The sequence below is a fragment of the Silurus meridionalis genome, chromosome 4 (assembly GCF_014805685.1).
Source record: "Silurus meridionalis isolate SWU-2019-XX chromosome 4, ASM1480568v1, whole genome shotgun sequence".
NCBI classification, from domain to species: domain Eukaryota; kingdom Metazoa; phylum Chordata; class Actinopteri; order Siluriformes; family Siluridae; genus Silurus; species Silurus meridionalis.
In genome coordinates, this window is record NC_060887.1 from 17,225,410 (window position 1) to 17,238,400 (window position 12,991).

The following is a 12,991-nucleotide window of genomic DNA, read 5'->3' on the forward strand; positions in this document are numbered from 1 at the left end:
ACTTATGTAGGTGTGATTTTTTTGTTTTGTTTTTTATTTGTAATAAATTTGAAAAGATTTCAAACACACTTCTTTTATGGGTTATTGTTTGGAGATTCTTGAGGAAAATAATGCCATAAATCCATATTGGAATATGAAATGTAGAAAAAGTGAAGCACTGTGAATACTTCTAGATGTACTGTATATACTATATTTGAAATCCAGTGCCATGAATTCCTTGAAAGGATTTTCCCACCTTGTATTGGATGTGTGCGGCAGTGTTCTTTGTGTTCTCCAGCTGTTCCACCAATGCTGCATCTCGCAGAAAGCTCCCCTCAGCAGCAGACAACCTGCTCAGCAGCTCATCTTCCAACTTCTTCAGCTCTATCTGACACATGTTCTGCTGAGTGCTCAGCTCTAACTGTATTGGGAAAGCACTGACTTTATAAATAAACTTTAATCATATCGAGATTAGGTTGATGCTTATGCATATAATTATTTCAAATTTTTAATGACTATAACCAAGTATTTAATCAGTAAGCATGCAGTTTGGTTGTGTGGTGGTGTCAAACAAACCTTCATGGTCTCCAGGTCAGGCCTCTCATGGCTAACCACCTGTCCCAGGAGCTGTTCCTCCAGGCCAGCCTGCGTCACTGTGAAGTTAATGAGGGTGGTCTGGGCTTGTAGCTCAGGAGGAAAGTCAGGGTTGGCTAGCTTTGTGCACAGAAGAAGCCAAAACCTGCTGTTATACTCACAATCTCTATCCCCCAGCCTGATAAACCTGTAGACGCATTGTAGAGCATAAATCACTTTAAGTAGGTGCAAAACACAGGATCATATAACCAAAAAGGTGAAAAAAGGTAAAAAAAGATTAAGCTGTAATGTAAAATGCACATTTACTATTATTAAAAGCAAAAATGTACCCTAAAGAATTGTAAATCTTTGCACAAACTAGGGCCACCTAAATTACCCTGTGAAAATAGTTTACAATCTATAATAGCATGTCGTTTTAGTGTCATTTATCCAGCTCTCTAATTGGATGGAAACAGAAAAAGATGACAAATGTAACTGCTAGCCACCAAAAGCAAATGATATTAAATAAAACCTGGAAGATCATATTCCCAGCAGCCAATATTTATCCCAATCTGCATTTCAATTATATCAAGCCTGGCTGCCCAGACCTGGTGGCTTTTAATTTTTCTCTAATTACCCCCTCACTAGTCAGCCAACAGCCCTGGTTCTTACGCCAGAGCTTCCACCAAAGCCCGCGTTTGCTTCAACTCTATATCTTCACAAGACGGAATTAATGTACTATTGATAGAACCATTACTCCACCAAATTAAAGTCCCAGCTGATGGATTGGCTCATGCTCCTCTGTCAGACATGAAAGGAATAATTAGTATTCATTACTTTGCACTCTGCAACATTCCAATTATTAATGAACTTCAGCTGTGGAACCGCACCAGATTCATCACGGCTGCTGCGGCCGGACTGAATCGGACTGAATTGATCATGGGTGGAGAGTGGAGTGTAGGTCACCCGCAGGAATAAACTTATAGTCAGATTAAACACGGAGTCTATGCCACGGGTCATGAGACACAGGTGTGAGAGTACTTCAGGTACAGAGAATGTAACCTTCATAACTAAATGCTGATAAAGCTGAATATTTAACGTTATACCACTTTTTGTGATTAACATACTCTGTGTTGATAAGCAGTTCATTTTGTGATATCTGTCCAAGATTTTTAGAAAGTACAAATACATAAATGGCAAGAACCAAAGCTTGGTGCTTTAGAAAGTTCCATCACAACTTAAAATGTATTTCTCTAAAGATTTTCCACCATCACCAGCTCTCTCTGAGTGGATAAAAGTCCAATTGCTGTCCAAGTCCCTCTAGTGCCTCAGGGCTGATCAGTCACTTCAAGAAAGCTGCTTCATATTCAAGTCACACAAAGAATATGAGCAAACAAACGCACATCTATCACCCGCCTCGAAAACAAGATCAATACAGCTGCCCCCACTTCAATTCAACTCACGCAACACTAATTCATCTACAATTTAAACAGTAAGCTATCATATTGTACTAAGTCACATCTGGCTATCGGCTTTTTTAACCCTAACTGAAAACCCAGATAAACCTGCCTCCTAAGCATGACATGCAAAAAAATAATTACCTAGCAAATATATTTCTGTGTTTAAAAAGATGCAAATACTTTGCTATTAGAATGTAGTTTCAGTTTCATTACGTGTCATTATAAATAAAAACTATCAAACTCAATCTCTTGCCTTCCATTGTTTGTAGTGTTCCTGGCTAGAAGAGGTCCCAGGATTGCATCCAGCCTTTCCTCCACATTCTCAATCAGCACAACTTCACCACAGATCAGTGCCTGCTCAATCACATCCAGATATCTAGATAGTTGAATAAATTAAAAAGGGGGAAAATAGAAAATTATGGATGATGATACTATAGTCAGTTTGGAATTATATGAATCTTGTGTATCACTATGCAGTGGATAAACATCAACAGCAAAAGCTGAAGGTGATGCAAAGGATATTCCTGTTCACCCTTTCTCTCCATGCTGCAGCACTCTGAGTCCAGGTCCATAGAGGTTGCGGAGCCACTTGCTGGCCTGTTGCTGAGGGTCTACAAGGAGTGGCCAGCGCTGGCTGCATGTCAGGATCACAGCGTTCTCCACAGACAGCCTATCGGGCGGCAGGCCCTGGTTGTGCCAGGCGGCAATGCTTGTTTGCTCAGCCAGCAGCAGGATAGGGTCCAGGCCTTCTGTCAGCGGGATGAGGGGCTGGAACATGAGGTGTGAGGAGAGGAAAACACACAGTGATGCTATTCAGATCACTGCTTCAATGATTTTGGTATGCACATATACAAAAGTAAAGCAATAGCATTCTGTATGTGGAACTAAATAAAATTTTGTACAGGGTGAAAAATTCTTAACATTTCACAGACCTGAGAAACAATCAGTCAGTCAAAATACATAACCAATACATCAAACACATACTTTCAGTTTCTCGAGGAAAGGCTTCCATGTGCATTCTAGAAGCTGCTGCCTGTAAGGCTGTGTAAAATATCCAGCATAAGAGACAAAAGCTGCAGCCAGTAACACATCCCCACACAGTGTCTTCTGTTGGGCCTCTAGGTCCAGTGCAGCTTCTGACCACCGTACATTCTCAGACTGGAGACAGGAAGTTCAGAAAAAAAAAAAAATCATAACTTTCTTAAACCTTAGCAGACATGAAGTGTTACTATATGGCAAAAAGAAATCCATCAATAAGCTGAGCCTGATATGGTTAATATCCACAAAGACAACTTTCCTGCATTAATTGTCACGGGTGGAGGAAAATGAATGTATGTCTCATATGTTGATTATGTTCCCTCCCCATTGATCATACACACTAAAAAAACATAAGCAATAAAGTATACAATTGCAAATTGCATAAAGTGGCATTGAAAGTGTAGTTACATTTTCACTCCGCATCAATTTAACCCTCATTTAGATCTTCAATAATATGGCTGAGATGCTACCGCAGCGATAAATCTTGCCTAACACTGGCTATGCAGGTCGAGCATGCAGAACATGTCACATAATAAATTGTCAGACAGTTAAAAATCACTATCATTTTTTGCCTAATGTATTATGGATTGCTTGGAATATCACTCAGTCCTGGCTGAAGTGTTTTTAATTTCCAACAGCTGTTGAGTCTTTGCGGTGAGTTAATGATTAAATATAGATGGGCTGATTTATTAGTCTAAACACTATTGCTTCCAGGTCAATAGCATAAAGACAAATCATCTGTCTTGATATGCATAAAGGCCAAGCTGTCCCATTCTAACCCTATTCATTACTCTGAATAAGGAAGTAGAATGTTCCTGGAGAAAGAAATAAAAAAACACTAAAAGAAATATTACATTAATTTTATTTCACATTAACACCGGTAAAGATTTTGGATAATCCGGGTGACAAATGTCTGAGTATTCTATAGGAAAAACGTAAGCATACACTGTATATATAATACTTTTTGACATGATACAAAACTGAAAAGTTATTATTAACATATTAACAGGAAGTGCAAATAAATAAATTAATTGCAACTGACCTGTAATAACATTTCATTCGAAATCAAGTATATTTGTTCTATACTGATACCTTTGTTTTATAATACTTGCAGTTAAATAAAATATAATAAAATGATTTGTATATTCAGTAGAACATGCCAGATTATCTAATAACCTTGTAATGTTCTGGTTGTATTTTGTACAAAGCCAACCATATACATATTTTGCAATTTTGGCACATTAAATAAAAAGGCCAGTAGGCTTTTGGTCTCCTTTTTTCTCACCTCCATTTGGCCAGTGTCCACTGACCTCTTGGCCAGTTCAGTTGCTGTTTTGTCATGGTGCAACCCTTCCTTCCTAACTCAGCATCTCTGTTTCTAGCCAAAACTATATTCCGTATCAATACCCCAAAAGCATGTCGTGTAGCCAGATGCTGACCCTAAGCCTATTTGCTCATGGTACTACCTGCAAGCCTCCCACCAATCGACTAGCCAGCAGGATGGTCTGTCTGCTGCGGGTCACTTCCTCCTGGCAGTGCAGTTTTTCAGCTGCTGCTCTCTCAAACTGGGCTGTTAGACTCTGCAAATGCCTGTCGAGATCCTGAATATAAAACACACACAAACACAAGAAAGAACATGTCTTAATACACAGGATACAGGTTACAATTTTAAGTATGTTCCTGCTTAATACTAATTTTTTAAACTGTAGTTTTACATAAATGCTAAACATGAATGGCACACAATACTTACACCCAGTTTCTTTCGAATGGTGAGCAGTTTAGCTGTAGCATTGTCCAGCTCAGTGTTGGCCTGAGAAAGAGCCTGACGCTTTGGCACAACCTGACAGTAGACCTGAAAAACAAATCTATTCTGGGTAGGCCTTCCCATTGCATGAAATTTTCCTTTGCAATTTTAGTTCATGTTGATATGATTGCATCACATAAGATTTTTCAGGTGCACTTTTAAGCTATGAATCTCAAGTTCTACCAAATCTCAAAGGTGTTCTTCTGGTGACAGGATTTAAAATTTTAAGACGACTTTTTCTTGTAACGTGGTGCATTATCATACTGGAAGTAGCCATTCGAAGACAGTAAATTGACATACAGTGTGCACACAGTCATCAACAATACTCAAGAGATTGTTTGTTGCTATTAAAAAGCCAAGAAAATATTCCCCACACCATTACACAACCTCCACCACCTGAACCGTTGACATAAGGCAGGTGGGGTTCATGGAATCATGATTGTGTTGCCAAATTCTGACCCTACCATTTGTGTGCCTCAGCAGAAATTAAGATTTATAATATCAGGCTACAATTATTTAGCCTGCCACTGTCCGATTTTGGTTTAAAGCTTGAGCACAATAAAATCTCAGCTTTCTGTTCTTGGCTGATGGAAGAAGAACCTGACAGAGCTTTCTGCTGTTGTAAACAATCTGCCTCAAAGATGCTATCTGAGATGTATGTGCATAATTTATGCGATGCAATGACACATGATTGGCTAAATAGATAACTGTTTGAATGAGTAGGTGTACAGGTGTGCTCAGTAAGTAATCAGTGAGTGTTTGGTGAATGTATGTTACATGTATTTTTTGCATTTAGAAAAAAACAATCCAAACCAAACCAAATTAAAAACAATCTACATGGACCTATCAGGTAAAATTTAAAGCATTGGTTTTCCGTTCTCACCTCATAGTACCGCACAATATTTATAATCCAGGCACAGAGACCAGCAGCAGCATAGGATTTGGTCCGAACATGCTCTGGGTGAAACTCTGGATTACTGAGGTACTCTTGCTTCACTGTACTCAGACACTGTTCAGGTATGTGCTCTTTATCATAGTATACCAAAGCCTGCAGGAAGTCATCCAGCTGCAAAAGAAGTCTGTGTTATTTAGCTAATCATTTACATATAAATAAAATAAAATAAAATAATCAATTATTAATGCCTCCACAAATGTAAAATATATTTCTTTTTCTATAGAATAATTTTGTAGCTTTCCATAATGTCTGAATATACACAGCTGAAATTATTTTTAAAATCTTCCACAGTCATGAAGCCTATATTATATTATATTTTAACCCCATGTACACATCAAGGATGGCAAAGCAGTTCACTCATCTAATAGCCAATTCAGAACTAGCCCTGTCTGGAAAAACGTTGCACATTTAATGCACTGCTCATAATGATAGAGGTCTGCAAGTTCAAGGCTTGCATATGGGTTAGAATAAACATGAATCAGAATAGTGTGTTGGGGATTTTTTTTCGAGGTAAAGGGGATTTACTGTGACAAGCTCACCTTGCCCATAAAAGCTCTGGCAGCCTTCCAGCTGCGATCTTTAGGAACACGGCCACGTGGGGTCAGCAAGACCATCACGGCTGCCATCACATTTGTTACAGCCTCTGGTGGATTGGGAAATGTCTTTAACTCTGTAAGGTTCACCTGTGGAGTAAAGTGTAAATTTTGAATGCAGCACTCAGACACAACATTTAAATATGGCATACAGAAAGGTAAAGGCTTAAATAATGTTTTATTATGACTTGTTTTTATGTGTACTGATCACCTTGTTAAGAGTATCTAAAGCTGCAGTGGCAGCCTCTAAAGCTGGTTCAGCTTTAATCAGGTCATGCTCACAATCCCTCTGTCTCTGTGTCACTTCTGCCTTTATGGCTGCCACCTGAACAGAAACAGCCACAACTATAATATATGTTTCATCTGCACACAAACTGACAACAGGATTTGGGCATAATAAACAAACACAATAATGCTTACATTCTGCTCTTCTACATCAGAATCTGTTCTCTTTTGGCTAACTCTTTCTGTCTGCTGTCCGATCTTGGCAATCAGAGCCTCAGCTGCATGGTTCTTCATATTTAGCTCCACTTCCTGGGAGTTCAGTTTAGCCATAAGCTCTCCAACCTAGTAAACATGTGCATTACCAAAATGTTACCACTGGAAAGCAAATCTCCTCCCAAACACAACCATTTCGGAGATATTTAGGGTGTCCAGACCACCTGTTTTTTGACAGATTTGGAAAAAATGAAACCCTAAAGAAACCTACACAAACATCATATTTTATACAGACAACAAGCAAATCTCTGCATTGGATCTAAAACCCAGAAGCTGCAGGTGCCACCATGTCACCCCACAACTGTTTCAAAATCCTGTAAAACCCAGCAACAGCCTTGTTTAACTGACAAGACCCAATATGGTTATAATGGTTTTATGATGTGTTTATTCAGGATAAGTGAATTACTTCAGGTACCTTTGGCAGCAAACATAGTTAACTTCACATATTGGATTTGAAATGCATATTGTCAGTGCATACTTTATGTTAAAAATGTAAATGATATCTTTATATAAAGAAAACATAAATAATGTTTTAAAAATTGGAGGTGGAAGCTAAAAGGATTCCGGTTGTTTTAGAGAGGCGAAGGTTGGATACTTATTTCAAGTGAAAAGAATACTGAACTAACATTCTACCATTCCAAACTTCAACACAATCCAATTGTGTCTGGACTGTGGTTAAATGAAAACAGTTTGAACATACATGGTAATAACCCAAAGCTCTGCAATGGTAGCTGGAGTGTTATCTATCATGGAATGGCCTGCTCATTCACTGCACCTAAATCCTACTGAACTGCTTTAGCATGAACTGGATCGCAAGGTCAGAAAGAAATATCCAACTGGCAAAGAACACCTTTGGCAAGTTTTACAAGTTTTTTCAGGTATATGTATTTCAGGTGAATATTTGGAGAAACTGACTGCCTGAATGTCAAGAGTGTGGAAAGCTGTAATTCAACTGTGCATTAAAATATACAGTACATATGGTGTATTTTAAAACATTCTTTTTTGTTTCTTTACTGTATAGACAAAATACCTAGATTGTGAAAAACATTGATGTTACATAACCAATACAGCCTCTTGTAGAGAAGAATGCTAAACTACTAAACCTCAAAGTTTAAAAATGCTAGTCATGCTAGAATTCAAAGCAAAGGTTTATTTTAATGCCTGTTGTAGAGGAAAGAGCTCAAAGAAGCATGGAAATTAAATTGCTCTAGATCTTCAGACCTCTACAGCTCTAAAGGATCTTTCTTATGCTGATAATTATACTTATCCACACCTCCAGCTTTGGGGGACTACAGAACTACAGCACTACAGCACTCATTTCGGGGAGGTTACCTGTGAGGCGGTGGTTTTCAGTTTCAGCAGACCTGAGTTTAGTCTGCTAAGCCTCTGTTGCAGCTGCATGTCTCTCTTCTCCAACAGAACACCAAACAACCTGAGCAGTTCCAGAAAGCTCTTGGGTGTGCTGTAGTTGTGCCTCCTCTCCTTCTGCCGAAAGCGCTCGTTTGCCTGCTTGACACTGGCATGAGCGTGGGCCATGAAAAGACTGATGGGTTCCTGAATGGCTGGCTGTAAAGAAGGAGAAGCAGAGATAGAGAGTGCATGAGTGGAAGCTGGCTGGATTAAGCACTCTTTAACATCCTTGCCTGTGACGGGTCTGAAATATCATCTTCATAAATCCTAAATTCATCTCCAAGTTTGTGGATACTGGACTTACTCAATTTGAAATTTAGGTGCTGTGAGTGAGAGAGAGGGATTAGGTTGGGAAAATAATAGCTTATAGCTGGTGAAACACAGTGTATGGAATAAGGTGAATGTGGCTAGCATTTCATAACCTCATCCTTTCTTGCAATATTCATGCTGATGTATTTTTCATTGAGCCGGTGTTATATATTTTTATATATGTATGATAAAAAATCAGTACATCTTTAGATGGATCATTAGAGGCAAAATACAGTAGACTATGATATTTAAATACCTTTAGCAAAAACTTTTCCTCATGTAATCAATAAAAATAAACCTTCTGTTGATACAGTAAAAATGTCAAATTTCACTGTGTAAATGTACAATTATTGCGCTGTAAAAATAATTCAGTTAATCAGTAAAATAATCTAAACGGATCCAACAAAACTTTTACATGCACGCTAAAATGAATTTTGAATTTGTATGCTAACAGCTGGTCTTGAGTCATCTGACACACACACACACACACACACACACACACACACACACACACACACACACACACACACACACACACACACATACACAGAGAGTCTGGCAATGCCTGAAACAGCTGTGGCTCCTTAGAGGGCCAGTCTGTGTGTATTAATCATTGTTGTTTCATTAGCATAAATGATCCTGCTTAGTAATTGTTCCACTGGAGCACAGAAAACAACATTACAGACAGAGCGACTGTGAGGGAGGGAGAATGAAAGAGAAACTGTGTCTGTCATAATGCTCATGGTGCATGTGATCACCCATTTGTCTTCACTTTAAAGTGAAACTAATGATGAAGGACCTCGTACAAACTGTATAGTTTGAAGAGACGACATTGAAGAAGTTAAAATCGAACTTGAAACGTCAACTCAAGTCTAATATCAGTACTAAAAAAATATAAATATTATTAAATATTTCCCAAATTAATTACTGTATTTTTATATTACAGCTCACTTCAATGCCAGGAAGTTCCTTTATAAACTGCAGGCTGACGGATTGCAGTGCCTCCTGGGGCCACTCTTGAAACCAATCCATTGTAGTGCAGCTGAGGAGAGCTGGGAAATGGCGCACACGCATACGGAGGGTGTTTCCAACAGGAGATATGCACAGCACCACCTACACACACAACACATTAGCACATTAACATTCATAAATTCATAAACACCTTATTTGAACTTTTTAAAGTAATCAGACCCATTTCAGACTACATGGGGCAATCCATGTTGTAAGACCTTGAGATTTTGATAGACACGTTCTTTGAAGAAGCTCCAGCAATTCTCTGTGGTGTCTAACAAGCCAGATTCATGAACTTCCCTCTTTACTGCCTTCACTGAACTGTTTACCTCCTCATCTGACAAAAGCTCTCGGATCTCACCTGCAAAAGCAGACAGCAAAAAAAAAACATTTTTACACAACATTATTTTATGCTCAGCTTTATTTTGAAACTGATTCCATCATTATTTCTAAGATATGATATTAAGATATGAAAAGCAAATGGCTTTTACATAGCCATTGCAAAGTATGAGGAATTGTACAAACAAAAATTATCCATATTTCTTTTACTTACTCTTTTTAGTAAGAGTAAGTACAATCCATGTAAAAAAAACCTGCATTAGCAATATTGTCAGAACTTTTTTTTTTATGTTACCACAGTGACTGTGATCATGGTATGGTTTAAATATTTCAGAAACTGCATATTTCATATTTTAAACAATACATATACAAAGAAAATCTCCTTCAGTGAGCAGTTGTACTGCAGTTAGAAATGCCGTCCTGATGAGAGACTGGTTCAAACTCTACAACCATGGTGAGGAGGAAAGCAGCATAGACAACTCAAATATGTCAAACCTTGCATCAGAATCTGGACAGATATAAACTGGAAATACATTGACAGGTCTGAAAAATATCAGTTATTTTTGCAGCATACAGATTGTCTGGTAGGCTTTGTATCAACATCGAAAATTTGTGGCTGTAACCTGCCTTATGTCAAATGTTAAGGCTGGTGGTGGTGCTGTAATGGTGTGGAGAATGTGCCCATGGTACACACTGGATGCCTTAACACCAACTGAGCCTCCTTTGGTATCCTATTTGGTATCTTTAGTCAACCAGTGTATTCACAAAGCATGAGACATATGCATGTGTCCCAAATCTTGAGTCACATGGCAATGAATTTACTCCCGTGCCCTCCCAAGTGATGAGATCTGAACCCAGAAATGGATGTGGTAGAATGGGAGATTTAAATTGGCAGAAATTCTGCAATGCAATCATGTCAATGAGGATTAGAAATCTCAAAGGGATACTTCCAACAACTTGCGGAATCCAAGACAGAAAGAATGAAGGTCGTTTTGAAAACTATATATATATATATATATATATATATATATATACTGTATATAGTTATATTGTTATATTGTTTTCAAAACGGCCTTCATTCTTTTTATATAAATAAAAATTTATGGACATCCATTTTAGAGACTTCTTTTTAACAGTAGCAAAACACAAGCAATAGTTATGTTTTCACTGCAGGTCTACAAATTCGTTCAGAATTTAAAACCTTAAAAAAAACAAGTGCTTTATTCTAATTCACAAACCGAGAGCAGGTCTTTGACCCCTGGGTCTGACATCAGTGACAGATGAGCAGCACCATCTGTGTGTTAGAAGGCTTGATCCAATGCCATAGCAGCCTGTCTCAGTCACCGTTAATCTACTTCACTTCCACAGCCACATTTACATGTGTTTCCCATTCATCAGACAAGCACACAATGAGGCCCCGTGTGGCATGAGAGTGTTTATTATCGTATGAGGAATGAGTGTCTCAGGGGGCAGTGAGAAGAGACGCTTCAATTTGATAAGATAAGGATGCATTGCAATGTATGATAAAGACCAAACAAGTCTGACCTGAGGAGAGCAGGGTGCTGATGATGATAAGGAATCGCTCATCAGGGATCTGAGCGTCTGTAAGCAGCAGCACTGTAGGAAGGTTTTTTAGCCCGGTGTTTACACAGAGACCTGCTAGATCCACCTGAATGAGCACAACAGGATTAGACAGGATTATACAAAAGGACAAACCTATACTATTTGGATCAAATATGTTTTCTATCTAACTAATCTTTTTACATTCAGTTACAACCCGATTACTGTTGTTCACTGTCTTAAAGGTTAATTAAAAAACAACTAAAAATGCATGAGAGGATAAAGGGAATGATGGGACAATGTATAAAGGGCACTGCATTTGCTGTCTCCAGAGTGTTAAGTGTGTTGATCAATGCAGCAGGCCCAAATAGCCTGAGATTCACACGCCATGATGAATTAAACGATAGCAGCAGCCTCATCAATAGGGCATTGAAATATTTGCTCAGACTCTGTAATCGTATCTGACAGTCCTTCGTTGTCGAGTACAGGCAGGACTAAATGAGATCAATGGTATGCACAGAGCAGGAATGGATATTGATTAGGGGAAATGTTGTCTAAAAGAAAACATGATCTCTGTTAATGAATCACTGCCATTTTAAATTTATCCTCTGACTGATGGAAACTGTCATATCTGTTTGTACAACTAGAGCACAATATTATTGCAGCATTGATTTGGTCTTTTCTGAACATGTATGATAAACTTTTAATGCACTTTCAATTACCAGTTCCGATATTACTTACTTAATGGCTAAGATCTAACATTTCACAATCTATTACATTTGGGCCTCTAGTGGTTAGCAAGTACACAGAAATCTGTTGGGGTAACTACCTTCAGGTCTTGAATGCTGTAACCCTTGTGCAGGACTGGCTGGAAGGTGTTCATATCAGAGAAGTAGGCAGCCAGACGAGTCAGGCTCTGCTTGCCACTGCCACCAACGCCTACCAGCAAAGCATGGCCTCGCTGACACTGCAGAATTCGGCTGATCCGACAGCTGAATGGTTTAATTACAAAGTAACTCAGCAATGGTGAACAAAGGAAATATCCACACCAAACAGCATGACATTTTTTGCGAAGATTTCTAACTTAACACAAGAATAAAATGACTTTAAACATGCATTACATGATAAACTAACATTGAACCAAATTTATATCTACCAACTTACAGTATATTCACCAGAAGAAAAATACTTTGATTAGCATTATTCACTGTAGTAGATGCTAAACAAGGCTGCTCTCAAAACACTTACACATGTTGCATGGCTTCTTGAAACAACACTAGATTCATGTTGGAATGAAGCTGGTTGTAGGTATCCAGGGCAGTTGTCAAGATACTCCTTAACTGTTCCCATCCCTCTACAGGACAATAGCAAGGCACCATGGCCCCCTTGCTACTATGCAGGTATATCAGTGGTTCTTGTAGCTCAAGCTGCTTCTGACAGCAGGTTTACAAAATGGTCAAAT

General features: G+C 38.5%; 1 protein-coding gene across 1 annotated transcript in view; it reads right to left on the reverse strand.

Moving 5' to 3' along the window:
- Positions 1 to 12,991, reverse strand: part of LOC124384404 (dynein axonemal heavy chain 11) — a 47,413-nt gene that overhangs the window by 11,182 nt on the left and 23,240 nt on the right. Inside the window, 17 exon segments of the mRNA XM_046847201.1 lie at positions 236 to 400; positions 556 to 760; positions 2,266 to 2,388; positions 2,545 to 2,780; positions 2,997 to 3,170; positions 4,517 to 4,651; positions 4,801 to 4,902; positions 5,738 to 5,920; positions 6,349 to 6,492; positions 6,614 to 6,727; positions 6,823 to 6,969; positions 8,233 to 8,466; positions 9,571 to 9,732; positions 9,849 to 9,991; positions 11,515 to 11,638; positions 12,359 to 12,521; positions 12,778 to 12,962. Of these exon segments, the coding sequence (XP_046703157.1) occupies positions 236 to 400; positions 556 to 760; positions 2,266 to 2,388; positions 2,545 to 2,780; positions 2,997 to 3,170; positions 4,517 to 4,651; positions 4,801 to 4,902; positions 5,738 to 5,920; positions 6,349 to 6,492; positions 6,614 to 6,727; positions 6,823 to 6,969; positions 8,233 to 8,466; positions 9,571 to 9,732; positions 9,849 to 9,991; positions 11,515 to 11,638; positions 12,359 to 12,521; positions 12,778 to 12,962 (2,739 nt within the window).